The sequence below is a fragment of the Eurypyga helias genome, unplaced genomic scaffold (assembly GCF_000690775.1).
Source record: "Eurypyga helias isolate BGI_N326 unplaced genomic scaffold, ASM69077v1 scaffold16163, whole genome shotgun sequence".
Taxonomy (NCBI): domain Eukaryota; kingdom Metazoa; phylum Chordata; class Aves; order Eurypygiformes; family Eurypygidae; genus Eurypyga; species Eurypyga helias.
The window spans coordinates 17,906-44,154 of record NW_010243228.1 but is presented as its reverse complement, the minus strand read 5'-3'; the positions used below and the strand labels follow the sequence as shown (position 1 = coordinate 44,154).

The 26,249-nt window shown below is 38.0% G+C and overlaps 1 protein-coding gene across 1 annotated transcript; it reads right to left on the bottom strand.

Annotated features, from left to right (window-relative positions):
• Positions 1-5,664: 5,664 nt before the first annotated feature.
• Positions 5,665-23,953, bottom strand: CAB39 (calcium binding protein 39). Its single transcript, XM_010149336.1, has 8 exons — positions 23,794-23,953; positions 16,837-17,001; positions 12,868-12,986; positions 9,745-9,913; positions 8,958-9,017; positions 8,271-8,336; positions 7,263-7,406; positions 5,665-6,435 (listed from the first exon to the last, which is right to left on the bottom strand). The coding sequence occupies exons 1-8, from the start codon at positions 23,905-23,907 to the stop codon at positions 6,247-6,249; spliced, it is 1,026 nt and encodes a 341-aa protein (XP_010147638.1). The 5' UTR covers positions 23,908-23,953; the 3' UTR covers positions 5,665-6,246.
• Positions 23,954-26,249: the final 2,296 nt, after the last annotated feature.

Here is a 26,249-nt window from a genome sequence, read left to right as displayed (position 1 = left end):
ATTAACCTAAAAGGACAGAAGTCACACTTAATGCTCTTTTAAAAGAAGTGTCTGTACACCATCCTAGCTTTCAGTTTATTCCTCTCTATCAAAGATAGAAAGAGGAATCATTTAAAATTGTAAAGGAGCAAAAAGGACATGTGCTTTTCCCTGATATTTTAATGTTTTCGTTAGTCACCATGCCTCTCCCCCAAAAACACTTGCAGGTTTCACCCAAACTGGATGAATACACAAGAAAAAGGAAGACAGGCACTAGAAAGTGGAGAACTGGACTCCCCCCTTCCCAAATAACACCAAGAAGCAAGAATACTTTCAGCCATGGTCCATCATAGCTCTTTCACTCTTTGTTCTTTGTAAAATATCTGTTTCTTACATTAGTTAAACTGAAGCCAAAAGTCCAATCCTGTTTTGACAGTGTGTACCATATTACATATATTGCACTCTGATGGCCTACAACCTAGTATGGCAAACAATTTAATCTTTTAAATTAAATAACAGATACCTACAATTTATTCACAACCTCCAATGAACCCATCTTGTGCTTCTCTGTAGGTTTGAGGTTTGGGTTTGTTTTGTTGTTTTTTTTTTTTTTATCTTCTACATTGTTCAAATACAACTTACAACTAAGATTCAACCATAACTTGCTTGTCTGCGTATCATAAGGGCTTCTCGAACACGAAGCATGTGCACCATCACCCAGTTAAGCCTAGAGGATTTCCCTACTGTTCTAATAGCCTGAAGAAACATTACAAAAGCCTAGCTCTGCCAATACACTGGTTTTCTTTGCGGGATTGTTCTCCTACTTCTTCAGTAAACAACTTCTAGGGCAAAAACATTTTATGTAAAAAGGTAGTATTATTGTAAATCCTTAAATGCTGTTTTCATGTAATTGGATATTAGCTGGCATGACCCAGACTCTGTAATTCCAGATGGAAAAAAATGAGGAAATTCAGCTGCTGCAAACTCAGTTTTACAGCCAGGTGAAACTCTGCACCTTTTAGTCTCTCCAGACTGTATTTCTCAAGCTGCTGAGATGCCTAGAAGCCTGCAGTACAGTCTGATTCCTCTTAGTGACACATTTTCTTTTCATTCCATACAATCTATAGAGGCTAAAGAGCTGAGGCCAAATACTTGGCATGCTCACACCTCAGTTGTTTAAGCACTGTACTACACGTACTGCATGCCTTATTCAGGTGACATGAACATATAGTTACAAAGGCTTATTTATTAATGTTAGAACACACAACATCCTTAAACTTTCCTTAACAATCCTAAAAATCTACACAGATTCTATTCTTGGTTTTTTTTTTCTCAAATGAAATGCAAAACCAATCCTCACCGGCAAGTCTCTAAATAAGACTAAGCAATATTAAATTAGTTTTAGTAAACCTGTTTTAACAGTAGAAACTTCTTAAGCAACTCACATTTTTACCCACCCTGACTTTCTTCACGGTGGGATGTGAAGCATTCCCAAAGGCTGCCACAGAAGAAGAAACAAGAATGGTAAGGGGATCTGTCCACAACAGCTCAGTACAAGGCACTTGCTAGGGAAGAAATGGAAAAACACCCATTGTTGATTTAATTTTAGGCAAGAAGAGCAGGCAAGTCCAGTCATACTCATTTATCTTAAATAGTCCATACACAGCTGTGGCAATAGATATAAAAAGGAGCATATACATCTATCACTTTTTTCAAAACAGATACCCCCCCCCCCCCCCAAAAAAAAATCTACAATATATCTTTATATTACAGCTTACTCTTTATATTCTTTCCCTCTGTACCTGCCCTCTCGATCAATCCTTTCATTTTACCCTTACTAGGATCACAGAAGGCAATTCGGCTAGCGTCACCCTAGACGTGCGATGCTCTCCCTTGGTGGATGTAATCCTGCGTACCAGTTCTGCTCTACCCCACGGTAACAGCTGGAAAAAACTCTCCTGCGATAGATGGTGATGAAACCTTTAGCATAAAGGGTCCAATTATAACAAGTGATAGAAAACCAGCTCTGGGCAGGATGTTTCTGAGCCAGAAAACAAAGTATCGGGACTTCAGTTGTGTAAATGAGAATCTCCAGTGTGAGCCCTCTGAGAAGAGCTTGTCTTTGTATTTTGTTGTGAATACGACAAACAAAAAAATCTAATTATATCTTGGCTGCACAACGCAAGGTTTTGTGGTGGTTTTTCTTTAAATAGAGATGAGTCAGCAGATGGAAGAACAGGTCTTTTCTCTCATGAAACAGCCAATTTCCTTCAAAGAATGCTACATATTGTAGGGTTGCTCTCCTCCCTCCTTTTAACTTCTTTCTGTATGGTTTTTTTTTTGGTATTTTGACCTGCCTCCAGACACATTGGTTTTAACCTGGATTTACCCAGGTACACTGGAAACACACTCTTCACAAGTTCCATGTGCTCACATCAAGTTGAACACTGATGTGAAGAGGTAACATGCAAAAGAATAGGGATAGTTTTTCCTCATTATGATACTAACCATCAACCTGAATTGCAATACGCTGAAAACCTGAAAGAAACAGCACTTAAAACAGACTGATAAAGGCTAAACCCTTTGAAGAAAGGAATACAGATCTATCATGCAAAATAACCAAAATGATGACAGAAAACAAAGGTACTGCACCCAACGAGATGGCACCAGCTCAAGCGAATTATGGACAGGAAAATTATTCAACAAAGCAGCCAGCAAACGTCTAGAATAAAGGGGAAATAAAAGGGTAGCAGCAAAAGGAAAACTGATGAAGTTGCCTGCTAGGAATGACTTGGCACGCCACAAACAGAAGGCTACTTACTGGAAGCAGCTTTGTCCATGACCTACATCCTTGGGGTCTGAGGGCAACTTCGGTTCCAAGAGACAGCAGCTCATAAAGGCAGGTCCTGCTGATAAACTCTGCGGGGAAAACAAATTTTAACGAGTCAGTGCAACATCGCCCTGCATTTCCCATGCCTCCTCCCACCCGGGCCATTTCATCCAAACATTCAGTCAAGTACTAAACTTGTCCACTCTTTCAATGAAAACTTGAAAATTGACTACAAGTATAAATTACTCCATCCCCTTGTAACCTGTGATCTTACTGCCAGTGAGGGAGAACAAACCTAACATTTTATATGAAGGCTCAAACGGGTGTAGCCTCTACTGGGGGTTAGAAAAGACCAAATAATTTTGTCTGCAAGGTAAGTATGTTCCTGGCAGGATTTTTCAGGAATTTTGCTGAACAAATCCATCTGAAGAATCTGCACCAAAAGCGCACAAATGGGTTTTTCTTAATGTTTGTTTTGTTGGTGGTTTTTTTCTTTTTAAATGTAACACACTCTTGATGTTTGCCACGCTGCATAACTTGGGGTATTACCTGTGAGAAATGGACAGAGGCAGACAGCTTCTCGGGCAAAGAGAGCACAGGATTTCCTAAGGAAAGAGTTACCAATTGCACACAATTTCAGCTCCTGAAATTTAGAGGGAAGGGCCAAAAATGATTGAGGATTCACTTCTACTAATCCTATCAGGTCCTCTCTCTAGACATGACGCAGGAGATAACACCTCTTCTCTTTGCCCTTGGTCATGCAAAAGGGAATACAACCAGCGAATAACGCTGCAAACAGTCAAGAGAGGCTACCAACAATTAATTAAAATTACCTCTCTAATACAGCACTTAGTCTGAATTCCTTAAAAATGTTTTTGCAAGTCACAAGTTTTTCATGTTTTAAAATTATTTAACATTTAAAGGCAGGAAAGCTGAACCCCTCTAGGGCAATAAATGAAAGTAGACAGACATCCACAAGAAACTCATCCTCCTCAGTAACACAGTAAAGAAAACACGTTTTTCTTCAAAATTTTATTTCAATTTTAAATTATGGGGCCAGCCAGATTTTTTGGATAAGAAACGCATTTTCCTCAAGAGAAATTAAATGCTACCACGGAAGTAGAATTACAATTGTATACATCTCTTAATTAAAAAAAAAAAAGCACAACCAAAAACTGTTCACATTTAAATAACTTCTGGTAATACCCTTAAGCCTTCAAGCAGATAAGAAACCACTTCCAGAACAATAGGTTTTTAATACGAAGAGCACGTCAAATGAGCTTTAATTTAAATACAACTTCTCGTTGAAAGCCAACATTCAAATATTTTCACATATTAAAAAGTCACCATAGCCATTGTTTCCAAGGCCTAATATAGAGTAACCTCTATCCCAGTCCAAATGTTTTCACTTCTTTACATATATAAATCTTTAGCACGTCTACATTTTTCTAAAGAGGAAGCCTTACGTGTTATGGTGAGTAACTTGGCAAATAATGTTTTCCTCCACTCAGCTATGATAAACCAAGATATAATAGACTGTTAGTACTGAACTACAATACCACCTCATGGCCAAATCTGCTTGCCTGCCCACCTAAGTGATCTAAGAGGAAGCTATTTTCTTTCCTGTAGGCAAAACGAATTGGTTTGCAATGGACACATTAAGAACCTTTAAAAGACCAATTATAATGTTAAGAGCCATTTTAAACAACTGAGTGAAAACAACTCAATTTTTTTCTGGAGCTATCTGACTTCCCCTGTGAAGGCTTGCAAATCAGCTTAAATGTCACTTAGGAGTTTCCTCTTACTGACTGCACGATATTTTAATTAGGAAGAGGACAGGAAACAAACTTTTTCTATAGCATTCTCAGATTCAGCCATGCAGAATTTGAACTTTCAGATTCCAATCCGTAAGCTTGCTTGGTTGTGATCTTAGCATTACTATATGATGGACAGATACAATTTTAATAATATCATTTAGCTATACTTAGTAGATTCCTTTTGTATGGTCACAGTAACAAAAACATGGTGCAAAATCAGTTGGGTTTTTTGTTTTTATAAATACTGATAGTTTGCAGCATTAAAGAACAAAATCAACAAAATTAAATCATTTTGTTACACTAGGACACCTATGACATTGTTTCTTGAAGTTGGAGGGAATTAAATAATTCACTTTCACAACTACCCCACTGAGTTATTTACTGCAAAGAAAGAAATGATGCGCTGCAGGCTCCCCAGATATAAGAGGAATCGATATTAATTTAGCATGATCTTTGCCATTTGCAGAGCTGGTGAGCACAATGCTAGTTTAATTGAATAAGGCCAATATTACCCAGTAAGAATGTAGTATAAAGGGTTCCAGTTCTCTGTTTCAGCCTACCCTAATTGATGGCACCCCATTAGATAAGTGAATACAAAGGATTTGCTTGGGTTGGGTTTTTTTTTTTTCCTTTTAATGCTGCAGTACTTAAGATTGTTAAATCAGCATTTCCATGTGGTCTAAGTATTCAATTACATATGAGCATTCATTCTGCAAAACTCAATATTAGGTAATAGTTACAGACTAATACAATAACATTCCTCTGCTGTACAAATTAAATCATATTTTAAAGAAATGAGCAGCCTAGGAGTTATATACAAAAGAAACCAGCAAGCATTGTTGAAATGAAATGCAAAATGTCACTGCTAGGTCTACTGTCTGAAATACCTTTAAAGTAAAATTAAAAAAAAAAATCTTTAGAACATATTTCCAAGTTTACAAGTCAATTCTCAGAAAAATCAAATCATGTCCAAAAAAAAAATTCTATAAAGCAGTGAAAGGCATATATACATTTTCCTTATGAACCTTGAGATTTTACTCTTTTAAAAGTTGCTAAGTTTCGATTCAGTTTATTTGCAAGACAACTGTTTATCCCAATAAGCTCACATCTTGGATACATTTCCCCTTTGATTACAAATAAAGCACTGCACATTTTTTTTTTTTTTTAAATCAAGGCATATAATCTTATACTATGGTGCCAGGTATGCACAGGTCACATTGTGCTCGTATCTCAAACAAGGTAAGTGCAAACATACAGATTTATTCAGATTTGCAAGCATGCAACCTGTTACTTAACTACATTAATACCTTCTCTCCTAAACCAAACTAGTATCTATATGTTTGCTTTCACGAACCTAGAATCTTTCTTTTCAGGACTCCTAAAACAAGCAGTGTCTTTGAATTCTGAAATGACACAAATATCAAGAAAGTCCACATTGTGCAAGAAAGCAGCAGCTATGTTTTTCAACTTGGACTAAAAAAGAAAAGAGAAAAACAAAAACCGTTCACTGAACAGCAGATTAGCAGTAATGTTCCTCATGAATCGATAAGAGTGCCTGATGCTGAATATCTAACAGCAAATGCTGAATTTGGGTTTAATATTTTAAGGGTTTATTGGAGATTAAGCTTCTTGCTGTGCTGGTCTCTTCAAATCCCTGATCTGTTTAACTAAATAGGTCTTCTCATCATTAAATTGTTCATCCTCGGTCCTGTCATTCTGAAACTTGCTGAGGAACTCAATAAGTTTGGTCTGGTTCTTTAGAAGGATGTCTAATATAGGCTGTGTCTTGTTAGGATTGGCTACAAACACCTGCAAGAAAATAACAGGCATTTAGCATAATAGGAAACAGAAGGATAAGTCAAAAAAAAAACCCCAACCAACAAAACAGTGATGACAATAACTTAAAATGTTTTAATTATTCCATATTCCAGTATCTCCCCAGAAAAAATTAATGGAGTAAATGCAAGTTTTAAAAGAAAATTACTCCTTTTTTTATTATTAGACTAGAAGCTGAATACCAGTACCAAAGTAAATTCAATTTGTGGGAGCCACAACACGCCCTGCAGAAGCCACTAAAGACACCTCATGCTTAGATTCTGTAGAAAATGCATGGTTTCATATTCTGTACAGCATCAGATGGGTATCTTAAAGTTCACTGAAAACTTTTATGCCTCAAATTCTATCTCCAAGCTCTGAGCTATTTCCTTGTCTGCTGCAAAGTCAGAAGGTATCTGTGCTTATAATGTGCAAACTACAATTTAGGTTTAAATATAGGTGATTTGACCAAAGCACTGTTATCCTTCATAGATAAAACCTTTCGAACTTCAAGATGGTTCATGATTTCACATGAAATCATGCCTTCCCCCTTATCTTACTGCACTCCATTTCTCTTCATTCCAAAATCTAAGAAAGATGACACTGACAATCATATGCAAGTCCAACAGGTTTCTAAACAAATTTCAAAAGATAAACAGGTAGCTATATGTAAAGATGAATCGTAATTAAGACAAATATTAGTGCTCTATTTAACCACTCAGCAGACATTAAGATAAGCTTCGTTTGGGCTCAGCCACTCAACTAGAGAACTTCTGGAGGGGTTCGTCATCTGTCTTACTGTGGGTTTTTTTTAAACATACCTTAAAGACATGAAAGGCCTCAAACTGAATGTTACGACTCTTGTCCCGTAGAAGGTTCATCATTAGTTTGAGATTTTCAGGTTTACTGATGTACTTTGTCATAATTGTGAAGTTGTGTCTGTCCAGTAACAATTCACCAAGAAGCTAAAAGTGGAAAACAAGCCCAAATGACCCAAGTGACTGACACAGGACATAAGAAACAACCTTTTCATAACTGCTTTCAAACACACAGGGTAGTTGACACCAGTCTGTAAATATAGTAACAACAGAACTCAAATGTCCTGAATTTCTAAGTGCACTGTGCATTCTCCTCTTATGCTGATGACACAGCTTCTCCTTTGTCTCAAAAAGTGAAAAAAATCACCTTTTGTTCCCCCCTTCTTATGAACTGGAAAGTTTTTTTTCATTCATTTTTTCCCCATGATTTCTTTTTTTGCTTATACAGAAGTTATACATCACCAATAAGAATGTGGTTTTAAAAAAACTAAACAAAACAAACAAACAAAAACAAACCCCAACAACAACAGAAGAATACTTCAAACAAGAAATATTTATACTTCTTTTGCTATCTTCTTTGTCCAGAAGGGAGTAAAAAGGATATTCCCCACAAGTACCTCCCTTGCTACAAGTTACGTATTGTATTTATGTTCACCGTTTCTGACCTTCTGGAATGTAAGATTAGTATTGCTGTAGTCACACCATACGATTCTTTATTAAATTATTTAAATGTGTCCAGATTTGTAGAAGGAAGAAAAAAAAAAACCCTACAAAAATAAACACAAATATTTCTGCATAGGGAGAGAAATGACTTGGTGTGTGCTGGACACACCAAGTGTGGAAGGACTGCACTAAAGAAAACTAGCTGATTCCAAGAATTAAAAAGTATGAAAAATTAAAATAAACACTATCCAATGCAGTTACTGAAGCCACTTCAATTAAAGTCAACCCACCTTGAAATTAAAGGAATTCTCTAACTTTGTATTTAAGAAGGAAATAAAGTTGCCTTACCTTAAGTGACTGTCTCTTTGTCACATAATTTTCTGAATGAAGTAGCTTCTCATATTCACTGAAGAACTAAACACGCAATAAAGAAAAGGGTAAGGACCTTTCCACCTGTAATACGCACTCTTCTTCCAAATGATTCTAACAACTGGAGGAGATGCAAATCCGTAACAAAAATGTAAACAAAATCTGAATTCTCAGTAGGTTTGTGTAGGTCACTATGGTTTAAACATTGCATAGGCTTTAAAAACAAAAATGTTATTTATTCTTTCAGGAGCCTTCAATGTTTAGATTGCAATGTGGTAGAAGTTATCTCATTATTTCTTAGACTATAATAGTTCCTTTCGTTAATTTCTGGAGTCCCCAGCAGGTGGAGGTGGGCTAGCTTGTATTCCTTGGCCGCTATGGGTTAATACAGACGAAAGCCAAGGAAAGGGTTCCCTCTAGCGGAAAAATCTGATCTCGTCTTCCCAGAACTAGGTGCCGCCTTCTCTCATTTTTACACCTTTCTACATTAAACAGTAAGGTCTTGATCTTCATTTTACTGCTTGGCAGAAATTACTCTAAGTTCAATCGGTTTAATACTGTGTGCAAATGTCCAAAACCAAAGCTAAACAATGAAGGAAAACACTGATTTCTTCAAATAAGATACATAGCACTAGAAAATTCTGAACACTGAAACATTCTACTCACCCTATCATAATGCTGTTCCAAAAATTCTGCACTTAGCAACTTGTGTCTTGTAAGCAAATCCTGTAAGAAAGCAGAAAAGCAGTAGTTTCATTAAAATATTTTAAAAGTATATATATAGTTTTCATTAAGCAGAGAGTGCACATAAGACATCCAATAGGAGCTGTTTCATTAAACAAAGTATTTTAGGACATGAATGCAGATACCTGGACATTGCTAAGGATCTTGGCATCACTTAGGGAAGGTCTCGTGTTATTTTAGTTCACACAGGTAAACAACCTGTAGAATTATCACTAAAGAATGCCATTTAGGGTTCAAGGCTATGCTCTCCACAGAACTATATACAACCAAGGCTAAGATCCACTATTTATTAACTATCAATATTATGCCTATAGTCCCATAAGTCGCTGTTTTCACACCAAAAAATTTCCCCAAAGCATCAGCATCAAATATACTCACACTCATAATGGAATGAAAAGGAGTTTGCTCATGTGAGGAGTTGCAGACACAGATTTAAAAGACCCCTAGTATGAAAGTGTACCTGCATTCAGCTAACACATGATAGTTTAAATACTGCTTTCTAGAATAAAAGTTATTGGGAAAACAGTGTATATATTTAAAGGAATATCTTGCATTCTAAGAAATAAGGAAGAACTGTGTCCATCTGCATCACACCTCATTTTTTCCTCTCTCCCTAGGCTTGTTTTGCCCAAGAATGTATCACAGAACACCTGGGTTCACACAGCAGAGAACTACAGAAATAACATTTCAAACGTTGTATGTGAATTACCTTGAATGTGGCAAATGCATCCGAAGCGATGTCAAACGTTGACATTTCCACGTATCTGAAGAAATCATAGAATTGTTCTGACCACAAGATTATTTTAGCAAGTGGTTCATGCCTGATGCATTCTCTAAGCATTATTCCACAATTCAAAGCGATTTCTGGAGATTCGTACCTATTGAAAAACAACCAAAGATGCTCTGTAAATACTTTCAAAAGTTAGCATTGCAGCACCACACTGCTAATCACGGGTTTCAGTGGTTATCAAGTAAACAAAAATTCAATAAATTAGAGGTACTTATTTCTGCATTAAACTCCACTTCTACATACTTCTACGAAATACTGTGGAAAGCATAGCCAATAAAATGCAAAATTACAGCCAATACAAATGACTTTCACAAATGAGAAACGAGACTAAATAAAAGTATTTTCTTCACACTCAAAATGAGTTTTCCGTTTTTATACTGGTGGCATTGCAGCCACCTGGAAAAGCAGGAAGTGACTTTTTTCTTGAAAGCTGTTTAAACCTGACAGCATTTTACATAAAACCATCCATAACATAAGCATGAAGCGTTAATAATACTGAACATGAATTCATGTCTCCTCTTTCATTAAACCATTTTTCAGCATCACTGGCTACTCTACTCATCACAGGCTTCAAGCTTGACGTGCTGGCAAGCGTCCTCTGCCTGCAAGGACAATAGTGAACACCTTTGCGCCCGAGTCCTTACTGCCTCTAGCGAAGTATCTGCACCTTCTTACGAGACACCTTATGTCCATCACTGACCTGATGGAAGTGATGATGCCACCCCTGATGGCTTCATTTAAAAATTGTCACACACTTCCTTGGCAGGCTGTCTTGCTTAAATACTAGAGAGTGCCTTCAGCTCATTTTACGTGCCAACAGCAGCTGCCAGAATTTCACAACAGCGTGTTTAAAGACATATTTGATAGAAATACACCTTTGCACTTGCTACTAGCTCCTTGTTTTCCCAAGCAAGCTAGTAGTAGGAACCTGATGAAGATGGGACTGCCTTTCCAAACCAAGAACTCACCTCAGCATGTTCCAATATAAGTTATGCCGGTCTACAGAAAAGTTAAATCTGTTGTTCCTACCTGGTTCTGGAGCATCAAAACTTCTTACATACCTTCCTGTCTCCTACCTAAAGAATCCTTCACCCTATACCATTGGAAGCTAATTTAAACTCACCAGAATAATTCGGACACTAAGTATTATTGTGCATACTAAGACCTAACTATATTAACATACAAAAATACTTTCTTACGAATTAATTTTCTGTTAAATCCTGTAATACTTTCCCATTTAACGTGTCATCAAGATTTGAAATCTACTGAACTTTTTGTAACTCACCCCCAAGTTTAAATTTACTTAAATCTGACACTGTTGGATACCAGATGTAACATTTAAGTCATTAATGCTAACTAAATGCCCATTTCAAGCATCCTGACTTAGGAATGTATTTCAACAATCCCTGTCAGAATAATGCTCTCTGAAGAGTGACAACACAGACTAAAAATGAGGACGAATGTGTTACAGCCCTCATTCAGTCACATATCAGTGAGCGCCTGTTGAGAAAGTAGTTTTCTCTCTCTACACCTCAAATGTCTTTGCCTTCTTTCGTAACTTATTCTGAAGAAGCACTGAATCAGTATTTTCTTTTGTGTTATTCCACAACTAATAATCCTTTTGTCCCTCTAACAGGTAAAATCTCACTTCCCCCAAAAGCAGAGCTATAATTCGGGGGGGGAAAAACCTAAACCATAATATAGCACTTCTGGCAGATGAGCATACATCTTATACTCGTATGAACTGAAGCAAGGATTCTATACTACTTCTGGGGATAAACCTTTGGAGTCAGCATGAAACTGTAAAATGTAAAAGTCCTGCTTTCTCCACAGAGAAAGTTTCATGCGTGATCCATTTTCCAGTGGCTTACACAAATGGCCACTATTAGGTAAATGTAGAGATGTTACAATAAAATAGCCTAATTAATACACAACATATGTGGCAGCTTAGCCAGTGTCTTGATATTAGACTATCATAAACTAGGAGGAGGGAAAAGGGAAAAAGCTTCCTGTTTAAACGTTAAATATACTTGATTATCTTCACATCTTGATGCTACCAACATAACACAGGCAAGTATCTCTCCGAGAAACATGGCCTTTTCATGCATCCTCTAGCTACCCCAGTAGGTGGAATAAATACTCATCACCTGCAGTGAGCTTACCAGCAGCCTCAACACAAACTATAAAACCAGACTTGAAATAGGCCCATTTTTTAAATGGTTTCTTTATATTTGATGAACCCTTCTATCCCCAAATAACACGCTGGAAGTGCAATTTCCCAAAGCTTCTTAATTAATGTTATTAGAAACATGAGCAATTCTTCTTAAATGGAGAGAGCACATTCTCAATTTCTTTTTTAAATCTTATTTTAACATGAAAATGTTAATAACACCTTTCTGCTTTCATTTAGAGATCCACAGCTTTACATGTGCAGCAACATATTCAGTATGGCATGATTCTCCAATATCCAGTACACTAGATAATACAAGAATAGCACAAGAAACAGCCGTCTGGCATGCACCAGATGCCCCAGATCATTCTTTGTTTGGCCAAGTTTGAGTTGGTGCATTTGTGTCACAACAGAAATATAAATCACTATGAATAAAAAGTCTAAGACCAAACCAAGACCAGGGGATAAGAGAGAAGGCTGGAAATGTCAGTGGTTAAAAGAAAAAACAGCCTTTAACTCTTGATGAAGTAGTAAATTCACAAGGAAATAGTGTCAGCAGGATCCATTAGTATTCTGAAAGGAAAATGTCTCATTACCCCAGTAAGAATATTTTAGGTTACTAACAGTTCTCAGTTTTCAGCCATAGTTCATACAAAAATGTATTTTGGTGATTTATTACACAGGTTTTTCTTTACTTTGGGGATTTACAGGCCCCAAGACTTACACACACACCCCCTCCAAAAAAAAAAAAAAAGAAAGAAAATCAAGCACCGTGGAAAGGAATAAAAAACATTTGAGAACCCACTGGTGTTCCATGAATTTAAGAACTTCTTACTTCATGTAAAAGCATATTTATGCTCCAGTGTACATACCCTTTTAATAGCATGAACAATATATTCTGTTGAGTGCAGATGTATTCAACTGTGGGAGTCCTTGTACCAATTTGCCTTCTGAGAATGTTGTTGAAAATTTGTGCAACATCTTTTTTACCCTGTCAAAAACATCAGCAGTTAAACACGTAATATTCAAGTCCACTAGGCAAGTTAACAATTGAACATTATGATCATCTCAAGCATTCATACCATGTGAGTTCTGCACTTCAGACAGCCTCTGCACTCTGATCTTAAACAGATCAAATACTCTGTTCCTTCACACCCTTTTCAAATATGCCAAAGCACTCAAAACATTACATCATGTGGCAGCCAGAGCACAGCTAATTTACATTAAGATGTAAAGCCAGTTGATGTTTCATCAGATACTTCTATGTAGCACGCATCTCCTGGGCTTGTTTTTTATACTTGTTTTTGCTAGTAACATACCAGTTTTTAACTGTGGTCTTGCCTGAAAGTGTGGGTTTTTTCAATATTCCATTATCCTCTCCCCTTGTCTAGGAACATGTAAAGCTACAATTAAGAGTGTGCAGAGCATTTCCAACTGCAGTGTTAACATCCAACTTAAGACTGTAACTTATGGAGGCTAAACAAGTAATAACTACAAAGAGAAATCATCCACCAACCTAAAATGCAAGTCTCACGTTTTTCAATGCACAGAAGTGTAAGTAAGGCCAGGATGCTGGAATTCTGCACAAATTATACACAGAACAAAATGCAGAAGGATAGCAGCTGACAGTATAAAAGGAGCTGGGAATGCTGAATATATATACATGTCCTATTTATTTCTTCTGCCAGACCATAGCTAAAGATGACTAATTGTAAGGACATTTACCGAAAAGCTGATTATAAATATAAGCACTTTACACTGTCATTCAGACACACCATTTAGAAGTCAGATTTCTGCATTAACTTTCCACTTTGGATTGCCATAAAGACAACTTCAGGACTACATGTTTTCAGCCCTAATCCAGAAAAAGCCCCAGCAAACTTGTACTAAGCCTGGACCTGCAAATAAAGGCCTGTTAAGCAACTCCACCTGAAGATTCCCTGCACGTTATACACAAAACCTGTATGTAGATGGTGTTTCCTGACAACCAGTAGTTGTACTATAAATGCCCTGAGTAACATCAGCAAGGTTTTGAGTAAAGTGCAGGGCATATTTAATTAGCAAGAATTTTAAAAACAACTGCAATTGTTCAAAATTATTTCAGTTTTCTAATCAACATCAAGAAGACTGCATATGAAAAAACCCAACTGTTTATAAAAACGTAGGAGGACTGTAGTTTTACAAATGGCATGCTTGTGAATTACCATGGACAGTTTTTTTAGTGTTGTTTTCAGGATATAAGAGCTTGTTTGTAAACGTTTGTTTTCTCAATTACAATTCCACTGAAAGCCAGCCCAAAGCAACACCAGAACCCTTTGTTCTGAAATGAGTAGAGTAGTGTTTCCAGAAATTGCTTTACTCAAACTCCACATAATATAGTCATCAACTCTCATTCACTAACATCGCCAATTTTGCGCTGGATCTCACAATTTGCTTTGGATTCACCAGCAAGAACAGCATTTCCTTATGATGCACATAATTGAACTGATAGTGGTACGCAGTAATACCAAAGCTAGTTATTGTTAGACGGATGCATTGCTAAGTGATCTCATGGCCTAACAAAAGCAAACAGACACTGAACCCCGTGCCAGCAGTCACGGCTGCGAGAGGTGAGAGGGAGACTGTGCTAGTATTGTCTTCCAAGCAGAAGGATTCAGGCTCCCTTATGCAAAAGGCCTTTTTGGGGTTTTGGGTTTTTATTAAAAAAAAAAAAACACACCAAACCCACAGTTCCACAGGGGATACCATCTCTCCTACAGGCACGCTAGAGCAAATTAGCAGGGAGATAAGTTTATATGACTGGTAAGTGGATGGTTGTGTTGACTGCTTTACCTGGAAATCAAGCTTCCAGGTAAAGGCATAATTTTAAACAGGACTTTACATACAGCAAAGTCTGGACAGTCAGACAGTTTCTTAATTAAAACATTACATTTGTTACTTTTCTGGTTTTTACTTCATTACTTTTCTGGGTGATTTTTAGCATAGTGTTCAGATTCAAACACATTTGAGACAGTTTAAGAGTCAGACTGAACAGTCCTTGTCTATTTATTAGCTGTCTATTCCTGTTGTCCAAGGAAACCTTCAGGAATGAGTGTGAAGCTCCTGACAAAGAAAAGTGTTCATCCCTGAATGACCTCAGGCTGTGGTGGGGCACCAGAAGGAATAAATGCTAGACCTCTTCAAGTTTAAGAACCGACAGGAGACCAAATTCGTATCTTCATTGGTCATGGAGAAATTCTTTCAAATGCAGTAAACCCCCAACCATGGAGATTTGGGCTATCAAAGCCAAATCTGACTGATTTTGTAACTGCTGGGAAGCTAGTGAACATCTGGAGCACAGGTGTGTTGATATCAATTCTAGGTAACAAACAATGGCTGGACAGTCTGCCAGATCCCATCCTTAAAAAGCAGACGTGGCCCAGCCTAGAAGGTGGCGTGAATGACTTGTTCTTTCTCGGGGGGGTCCGTCATATCCTCGTAAAACAAAGCACCACAAAGTCCACAAGCAGGAAACTACTCGCAATCTTTTCAAGTTCCCTTAGAATAAAATTAACAATTCCCCTCTAATGACAGCAAGGCCGTACAAACTGTTATCGTTCTTCATTACCAGGAGATAATGAAGGTTTCCTTTGCTAATAACCGGGCCGAGTAAATACCAAGCTGATAAGAATCTAGAGGTCAGCAGAATCCAGATGACGTTTCATGATTTCCTTTCTTCAGCAATTAAAGGCCATCACATTTCAGTTTTCCCAGGTCTCCTTGCTTATTTAACAACCTGAATGTTTTATGTTTTGTATAAACAGTTGTGTGGGTAGGGAAAAAATACCACCGTGTTACAATTAAACACAAATCAGAAGGAGTTATGGGTGTGGTGGAGGGGAAAGAAGAAAGAACAGGGAAGAAAGCCATTGTTTTTGGCATGTCATACTACAATAGGACTTTCAACTGTTGTGTTCACATCGTGAACAACTTGTTTATGAACAAACCCATTTTTAAGCAACCTCAAGTGAGATGGTCTTTATGGTCAAGGCTGTGGATTGAGGTAAGTGGGTTTTGGCTCATTTCCTAGACAACCACACACATCTTGCAGGACCTCAGGGAAAATAGGAAAATCCAATTGTACTGCAATTTCTTATAACTAGAGTGATTTTTCACTATGGCACTCGGAAGCAAAGTTACTCCATGTGATGTGGTGACAAATGCCAGATAGAGGTTTGTATACAGATGTTTGAATATAAGTAAGTATTGCTATTTTGAAGTAATCGATAAAAACTTAGGTTTGTTGGGGTTTTTAAATAAGCAGAAAAAAAAGAGGAAAACAGGAAAAAGGTTGCATCAGTTGTTTCCAAAGAGAGAGAGAAATACTGGATTGTTAATAAAACCAACAGCTTTAACTTAAATATTTAAAATCCTTCATAGATGTTACAATAATTCTCTTACTTTTCCAAGTAGTTTAATTTAACAAGCTGAGAATACAGACATGCCTTGCAGTGTTATAGCTTGTATTCATTATGGTATTACTACTAAGACATTAACCCTTCTGTTTACATAGCAATTAAGAATTATTCCATAATTTTAACAGAACTTTGTCATCAGGATTAGAGGTTTATCTACTTCAATTTGGTGTAGTTTATGTGCCTAAATTCACAGATTTCATGTTCTGTATTTGCTTCATTTTCTAGGTACTTTGGAACAATGTGTTCTCTTTCTAATGATTTTGCCCCAGCCAGGGAAAAAAAAGCTGAAGATTGAAAGATATCTTAACCAGTTAAAGTGGCAGGAATTCAGATGTGTTTATTTTAACAGATACAATATAAGAAATGTCAAACTTCTTTTCTTACCTCAAAATCAATTAGCTGCAAGTCGGCTACTAGGGTACTAAGAAGACCACTGTTGTACAGCTCTTGTGCAAGCTGTGCCACAGCTTCTGTCTGTGGTTCTTTTTCATTCGTGCCATACAAGATTTCTTTCATGGCAACAAGGTTTTTTGAGACCTCCTCAGTGGCCTAAAGAAAATGGGAAAAGAATACAGTTATAGCACATTGTCATTTGTCTTTGTAACTGTACACTCAGTATTATTCTTAACATCTGCAAACTTCCATTAAAGGAAAGAAAAATCAGGAAATTATAACCTCTTTAAAACAACAGTAGATAATCTTTCTGCAATTAAGAGGTATGTTATTAAAAAAAAAAAAAGCAGAGGCAAGACACATGACTCATTTGACAAGTTACAAAAAGTAAAAATCTCTTCCTTTTTACTGCCTTTAAACTTTCCATTCAAAAATCCCCTAAAGAACAGCAATGAGATTAAGAGAACCCGACAAAATTTCCATTCTGCAGAACAGAGGTACGGAGGATCAGACTGGAAAATATGACATGGAGATACATGGTGTGTCAAGGGAACTGCTCAGACAGTCCAAATATATCCCTCCTACAGATTTTGCTCTCATCAGGTTTTGTCAAATGCTAGGCTCCCATTCCGGTCAGTGGGGTTGACGTTACTCCTTTCCAACAAAACCTCAGCGAGAACCTCCTTTCATTTTCAGGTTATCTCAGTATACAAGATGAAACTGGCAATCAGACCCAGAAAGAGGTGCACTCAAAACAACCCAACAACGCAGGAGACAAAAGTCTAAGATGTTTCCCATTTGAAGTCCATCCTACAGAAGACAGACAGGTCTGACCTCTCACTTAGGGAAGCCAGCGTAAGGAATTCCAAAATTGTCATGATGGGATGGAACAGCATTTAGCAGTGGAAGCAGTTATCTCATGAGTTAAACTTAAAAAAAATAAGACACTTCTAAACACCCACTTCAGAATCTTAAAACACAGTTATCTTGGAGAAAAAAAAAGAACTACTCCTAATATATATGTTTACATAGCTTGGGACCAAAATGCTGAAAATGATCATCATAAATAGCTGGTTTAATTATATCATATTAGTTCTTCACGTGCCTAAAAAGTATGAATGGTTCGTAAGTGCACTAATTTTTAGTAACCAGATGAACCTGCCAACAAGGTATGCACACACTTTGATGTAAAGTATTTATTATAGGTAGTACATGGAAAATTAAGGAAGTGAAAAAATGACCACTTTGTGGACACTGCCTGTCTTACAAGGGGTACGTAAAAAGATTTGTTTGTGCATTTTATCCAGAGGCTTAAGATCAGCGTGACCCATGCACTATTCAAGCCAAAGCCATTCCAGCTTTGCTAGGTATGCAAGTAAGGATTCCATGACCTTTAAGGAGGCTCCGTATCATTTTTAGACCCTCCATAACTTTCCCCTCCCTGCTGCCTCCCTCTTCTTGCTACTTGCAGTTCCTAGTCCCAGTTGTCTCCTCCTTAATCGAAATTCCAAAGGATTTTCTGTGCACTGTTAGCAAGACAGCAAGAAGCAGGTGCTCCGTAAGACTGCTTAGATTCATGCCAGCTCCTGAAGACATAAAACGAGAAAGCCAGCTCACCCTACTGTAGTACTATTACACCACACAACTGTTCTATTTCTTTCAAATTCAAAAGAAACCTCTTGACTAGGAAAAGAACAGGAACATCTGTCAAAGGTGGAGATAGGAAGACATGCCTTTGATGCACAACTACCAAGAAAAGAGGAAGCAGCAATAAAAATTCTATTGCAGTTGGTCTCTGCACACTAATTTAGAAAGCAAGATGAAAGAGGAAGAAAGGCAGAGGTTCAAGTAGCTACCTATTTTAAGTAAGATGGTGGCAATACCACGAGCATGCCTGCAATTAAGAATGCCAGTGGAAAATTTTTCACACCAAATCCCCAGAACACACACAAACCCTCCTAAAATTTTAATTATCAGACCTGAAGGCTCTGCCTCACCACCACCCCAAGAACAGCTCTAGTAATGGAAATGCTTACAAACCAGACAGAAAAAAATAGTGTTCCAAAAGCAGTCTCCTGGTCTAACATGAACATACAACTTGGTAACTTCAAGCAGAGACACCAGGACTTAAAATTATTTCTCATGCTCTTCACAACTGTCAAGACCACCTGAATGTGCCTCACTTGAATGTGGAATGACGAAGGATGAATGAAGATGAAGGATTTAGAGGGAAGTAATGGTTAGAGACACAGAAACACAGAACAGCTTAGGCTGGAAGGTACTTCAGGAGGTCACCAGGGTCCAACCAACTGCTCAAGGCAGGGCCAACCTCCAAGTCTGAATAGGTTGATCAGGCTCATGGCCAGCCCTGCTCTGAACTGCTCCATGGAAGGACACTCCAACACCTCTCTAGGCAACCTGTACCAAAGCCTGACTACCCTCATCATGGAAAGAGACACAAGGCCTGTCTTGAAGTATTTCAAGCCTCAGCAAGCTCTAGGCCTATGGCTAGGGCTTCTATCCACATTAATAATGGAGTACCATAAATTGCACTATTAATGAAAACGTCCATCAAAAAAGGTAAACTAGGTATAGTTTTGAGCATCTAACTTGGTGAATATTTTTACTGGTCTAGAGCAGTATCTACTATACGTACCAAACGCCATTTTAACAATCCTATTTCAATTGCTTGGATTTCAAACACTGACAAAGACACAGAATTCTGTAAATACACAATTATCTACATCACTGCCGCTCCTTTATTTTTGAGGAAAAAAATTACCTTATTTTTCAGTAGACATTTAGCATGAAGATACCATTAAGAGAGGGAAGCTCAACCAGAAGAGAAGCATGTCTTCTCACTTCTAGAAGCCCTATCTTTACCCTCTGAACAACTGCCCCATACCGTAGGCAAGGCAGGTCACTACCTCTGGCCTTCTTTCAACCACAAATGAATTGTGCACATGTGCACAACAGATCTAAAATTCTACTGCTTTGTAAATGACAGTTAACTGACTGACTGACATCTGATCTGTGGCAACATGACATTCTACTATATTGGGACTGAATCAAAATAGCTAATTGCATTGGCCCATACACACAGTATACTGTCCACTATCTAGAGCTGGTCACTTAGAGAGACTGACCATGCCCAAAATGGTCAACCCACACCCCAGCTGAAACTATTATCCGAAAGCCAATCCCGAAGCTGTTTTGAGCAGGTTAACCCAAGGTCAGAGGGTAGGGAAGAACAAGTTTATTACACGAGTAAATATTTACCTTCGCAACAGTAAACGTGTGCCACAAACCAAGTGAACTGGTAGTATAAAAATAAATGCTGATGTCAAAGAGAAGGAAGAGATGCAAATAAAAGACTAACTAATGAGCTAGATCAAGGTTAGGTTCCATTTATATGAAAGGAGTTTTCCTTCCCTTTAGCCTCCCTTTCTGAAAAAACAGAAGTCACGGAAAACCAGCAGCACATGCAAAGAACACATTTTCAATTATAAAGCACTTGTCATTTCAAGTTTCCCTTCCAAAATACTAAGAGACACCAAGCCATGGTCTCTATCCTGAGCACGAGTGCAGCCAACAAACACACAGTCGCGGTACACAGACTGTCAGCAGCGACGCACTCCAGCTTTCACAGACATTTCAGGTCTTGGCTCCTAAGCAGGTACCCCAAACTGAAAAGAACATTTCAAAATGACCTGGAGAATTACCTGGTTAATTTTTCTCCAGTATTCGCAGAGCTCAAGAAAAGGTAGATTAAAATGCAACTATAATGCACTTTTTTGAATTTCAGATTTTTATTTATAAAACAAGTTATCCACTATTACAGGGCAGAATGTTTCATAACTGAACAAGCTGCATCGTGACCACTGCTGCTGTTTTACAACTTTTACTTTGAAGAAACACTTCCATTTTTATTATAAAAGCAATGCATGAACACACACCATCCAAGCTTTAAAAAGCTCCTTTGCTTTTTCTTCTTCTCAAAAAAGGTTTTAAAGTTCAGCCTAAGCAAAAATAATCTGAGGTATTCTGTTCAAATATAATTAATTGCACTTCTAACTTCTAGGGAACATTATTTGTCTAATTTTCTTACAAATCTAAATTTCCAAGTGTGTTAGGAAACTGTCAAAGATGATCCTGCACATAGCAGCAAACTGTGCAGCCACTGCATGGCAGGAACTACAGTGAACTAGGTATTAAAAACAAGCCCACTGTGGTACTTCAGTGGGAAAGTACTAATTTGTCTTCAGAACCTCACCCAGCCATAAGGCATAAAACAAAAGGGCATTACAATGAATTTCATTTTGCGGAAGAAATACTTAAACCAACAGATTTTGAAACGCTCAGTTCACTTCAACATGTGCTGAAGTTTTTTTCAGTCTAATCTACATACACATTTCAAATTCCATATGTTCAAGAGTAAAGAAAATATGTAACTGTGTGTACTTCATTTTAAGAAACAAAGCAGTGTAGGATAAGGAAGTATTCCCTGCACCAAAAAGTGTGTCTTTACAACAAACAGTAATCAACACTGAGTATGTATGTACCATGCTGCTTAGCCCTGAAAGTTCACTGATGTTATCTGACAGGCTACAAATGCACACCCTTGGAGGAAACACAAACAACGAAGCAGAAACTATGGAGAGAGAAACTGTATTTTATACAAATCCAAGCCCTACCAAAATGGAGTTACAAAAAAAAAAAAAAAAAAAGAAAAAAATGGCATTCTTCTCTCCTTTTCCTAAAGGGTAATAACTTTGGTGCTTTATGTGCAGTGAGTTTTTCTATTTCTGTTCTACTACGAGGCACAGAACTCACCCTTTCAGCAGCACGGAGTTCATCTCCAAAGGAGGCTGGCAAGTTACACTGCAGAAAGGATCGTCGTAATAAAAAAGGTAATGAAAAAAGACGTCTAAGTACTGAGATGTGGGCATGCAGATATTTTTCTTTTTTTAATAATGGCTATCGCTCAGACCCTTGCTGCTTTTAACTCCACAGTTACTCCAGTCATTTCTACAGACTGGACAGGAAGAGGGCACAAATTTAATCAGAGCTGTACTCTCGAAGATGTGATGACTGGTCCGTAAGATACTGAAGAACTTTCTCCATCAAACAACCTGAGAACCTGAGATAAAGTGCCACAACCAGTCACCTCCACGGACGCCTTCGCTTGCCAATAAAACAACTACTTCCTGAAGAATCTCTGTATGGAGATGGGGACACTGGTATTGTGAATATTCAGATTCATCAAGTGGTCTCCTTTGTGAACAACGAGGATGACAGGCCAGTACTGCCATACCCAGCTCAGTCTTCTGACTGTCAGTACTTAACCCTCCTCGTATTTAACCTAGTGAACATGGGTTGGCTTCCTACCTCCTTCAAGCAGAATGTGTTGCTTTCTATATGACACAGGAGGAACAACTCTACAGGCTTCACATATTATTCCTTGTCAAAGCTGCAGCCTCACATAAGCGAGATCTTTAAAAGAAGATGGAGGTATGGGATTAAAGACCAACAAGGAGCAAATGGCACACAGTAATCATCAGCTACAGCCCTAAGAACGCAGGCATGTGATACAGTGCACAGCTCTGTGGAATGAAGGTGATCTGTTCCCCATCGAAGGTTTAAGCAAAAAGATGACACGAAAGAGCACAGATCAAGCCACATCTCCAGGAATCAATGATGAGGCTGAGATGAAGGAGGCAGTGTCGTGTATCATCACAGGCTCTTCAGAATGCACCCAGCCCTCCTCTCCTGACATGTCTTTACTAGAGAAAGAAGAAAAGCAGCAAATGAAAATCCGCCCAGCCTCCACACAGGCCTGCATAACAGGCCACGACATTTTCCTCTCCAGCAAGAGGGAAGAAACATCAAGGAAATATACATTACACTGCAAGACAAACATAGCGTGCTGGCATTGGTACTCTTTACTCCCTAAAGAGTATCAGGACTAAGATAGCAATTCAGTTAAGACCCAGATTCTCCTGCACCTAAAGCAGTAATACCAGTTCCAGGTGAAACTGGATGTAGGGAAGCTGGCCACACTCTGCTTAAAAATACTGGCAAACACGAAGATGGTGACTAACTCTTACACATGACACTGTAAGGATGCCAAGAGTGGCACAGAACAGTTAAATAATGCTGGGAGAGGATCCAAGGAGGGCATCATAGCCTGCTTCAAAAGCTGGTAGATGGTAGAGGAAGACCTTTTGTTTGCCTGTTTTTTTTGTTTGGGGTTTTTTTTGGAATTACTGACATCTAGATCCCGGTGCTGAGTTTATCAGAAAAAGGGTCACCTAAACAGTAAATACCCCTGCCATATGAGCCACTAGGTACAATGAAGCTACACACAGGCTGAACTTGATAGCTTGACTAAACACTACCTTCAAGACTACCAGTTGAGAAGTAAAGGACTGTCAACAGGTACAGACAGTAGCAAGCCATCCTATTTAAAGGAAACTTCCCTGGAACAGGAACTTTTCACCACATCTTCCTGTGGGCTGAAGCAGAGGTAAGGAAAGGTAAAAGTGTATCCTCTACCAACACCAATGCAAACACAAGGTTCCTTGTTTTCAGTAGGGCACACTCTGCCCTGTGAACATTTGCATGGATAAGCACAGGCAGAAATACTGTACGGTAGGAAAGCCACTAGAGTAGACACAAGCATCAGAACACTGTATGGCTGTGAGCTGGTCATTAAAGAATGCAACATCCCACACTTCCAAGCCAAATTAAGTATCGTACCAGCTACCAGTGGCATAAAAATTCAAAGCCAACCAACAGGAAACACACCCATTCAAAGGTACATGATAACTTGCCCTTTATCAGAGCATAAAACCCCAAAATAATACCCGATGTATTCAGTTTCAACAGCTGTAATCTTTTTTTCCATTTTTCATTTACTCTTTAGTAATTGGAAAGTACCAACTGTACCTTTTCTGCCTTTTTGTCAGAGATATCTTGCTTTTCTAGAACTGCCATACTTTCCTTCAGGTTCTTCACTATGTCTGCAGGAGACTTGTGGGACTTGCCAAAGGGGAATGGCATGATTGCGAGCCACAAGGTCTTCCTTCTACAGCTCCTGCTTCACCTGGGAAAAGAGGAGAGAAGAAAAGCATGTCAAAAATAGAAGTCTAAGGTCAGTGTAACAACACACATCAAACTCAAGAGAGTAGCAAAGGTATGCGTATGTGGAATAACCAACCTTGACAGCTGAACTAGAGCTTGCCATGACAAACTTCAATGCTTGTGTTTCCAATTCTTTTAAAACACAAGATATAGAATCTAAGAACTCACATTAAGATCATCATCATATGCTCCAGGAACAAATTAAAGAGTACATTAATTATATCCAAAGCCACATACTGTACAAATGCCACATGCGGGCAAGACTAATAAGAATAAATTATTCCAATTAATGCTGTCAAGCAAAAAGCCTTCTTACATTAAGTCCTCAACACACAAGTCATCATGTCTCAGTTGCTCTGCAACGATGCCCAGTTACATGCTTTTACCCATATTTACTCCATAACAAATGCAAAGTAGACCGCAAAGCCTGCGCCTTAGTGCAGGAGCTGCAAGCACAATGCGGACGAGGCTACACACAGCAGCTTACTACTATGTCAAAACACTTGTTACATCCTGGCTTTTTCATACCAGGTAAATTCATACTGAAATACAATCTCACCCACACTCATTTTATGGGAAATAAAATTTGTCACCAACAATAGGGATGTAAATGAGGCACTTGCAAGTGTTAAAACCAAACACCTGATGTGTATCTCTTCCAAAAAGATAAAACTTGTCTTATGGGAGCAAATTTTCCTTCCCAAAAAATATTTCACTCTTGCATCCAAACACAATCATTCTTCTGTATATTTACATATATGTGCCTTTACACATACACAGAGATATATTCACTTCTGTGTACAAAACAGAAAGTATTACTAGCATGAACGAGCATACAAAACCTTTTGTTACTGAACACATACACCCCCATTTAAACAATAACAAAAACTTCTTACAAATGAATGCCATAAAGCATACTTCTGTAAGTTAAATCTAGACAGAAAAGAACAGGAAATCCTGCATTAAAAATGCTGACAGTGCTACTTCTGCTAGACACAAAAGACAGCTGAAGCTGACAGAGCAGAGATTACACTGTCATTACAAAGAAGGGATATTACCCTGAAAGTTAGTAATTTCTACCTCCACACACCGTCCGTGAAGTTAGTAACAAGTCCACCATAACCAGTACACATTAAAGGTTCTTATTTAATACCATGTACTTTGATCCTTGATTAAAATACCAGCTCATTCACCCTGAGCTCCAAAATGTTAATCCTGATCTTATTCAATCATGTTTTGATCAAGAGTTACAAATACCAATTTGATGCTAGTTTTGAATTACTTTGATTTTTACCACAATCAAGTTGGGATGACCTAAGGGCAACAATGTAAAGGTGGAGAACAGAAGCACTCCCATCTTTAGCCAGGAAAACTTCCATAAATCGGTATTTCAGATAACCGGCTACAAAGCTCATACCTTCACTGTTCCATGCCTGCAACTGACCTAAGGCAGCTAAACAGATTATTTACAGATAAAAGTATCAGCATGAAGGTTGAAACCAGCACTTCCACCAGACATTTCCATTCTTTAACAGATCACAAAGACATTCTGTTGCTTCAATTTTGTAGTATGGTAATTAACTCATTATAATAATCTCTCACTCATGATCTGCACAAAGTAGGGGTGGTAACACTGAAATTACAAACGCAAGGCGGTACCTTAAGAGATAAAAGAGTGCTCACTGGTCATTCCTTAGACATGGGAATTCTATGCCTCGATTTTGTCACATGTAGTGGAACAGAAACCTACCTTTAAGAAAAGCATGACTGTTCATTGTTATTTAATGAAAACATAATGGCATTTAAAACAAAGTTTACTGAAATTTATGGTCTTTTCACACAGGAATTTTTTTTCTAGAGACAGGCATGAAAATGAACACAACTTTCCTGCAACATGGATGACAACTCGAGCATCGTAGGAACATTTGAAATGTTCCCTTTATCTCTCCCTTTGATTACTACCCCTGCCAAACTAAGATGAGCCCTGAAAACAAAGCTGGATTCTTTCATGCTTGCATATCATCACTGATAAAAATAGTATTTAACAACTACTCAGCACGTTCATTCTGGAAGATGGCTATGCCCATATATCAGAGCAGGATTGGCTCAAAAAGATGCTAATCTTAATTCCTTGGATTATCTATTAAAACAGAATAAAATCCAGTAGGAATAAAAATATTATACAGAATCACATTTCTACATAGGTCAGACACACCTAAACACATACACGGGTTTTATTGTAGGTACCAGCATATAGATAG

What these genes read in the sequence shown, in the direction of transcription:
- CAB39 (XM_010149336.1), bottom strand. Translation starts at nt 23,907, where the DNA reads ATGCCATTCCCCTTTGGCAAGTCCCACAAGTCTCCTGCAGACATAGTG. An exon ending in TTGTTCATGCTATTAAAAGG is followed by an intron (nt 9,914 to 12,867) that starts GTATGTACACTG and finishes GTTTTTCAATAG; the next exon opens with GTACGAATCTCCAGAAATCG. An exon ending in CAAAGAGACAGTCACTTAAG is followed by an intron (nt 7,407 to 8,270) that starts GTAAGGCAACTT and finishes TTCCACTTTTAG; the next exon opens with CTTCTTGGTGAATTGTTACT.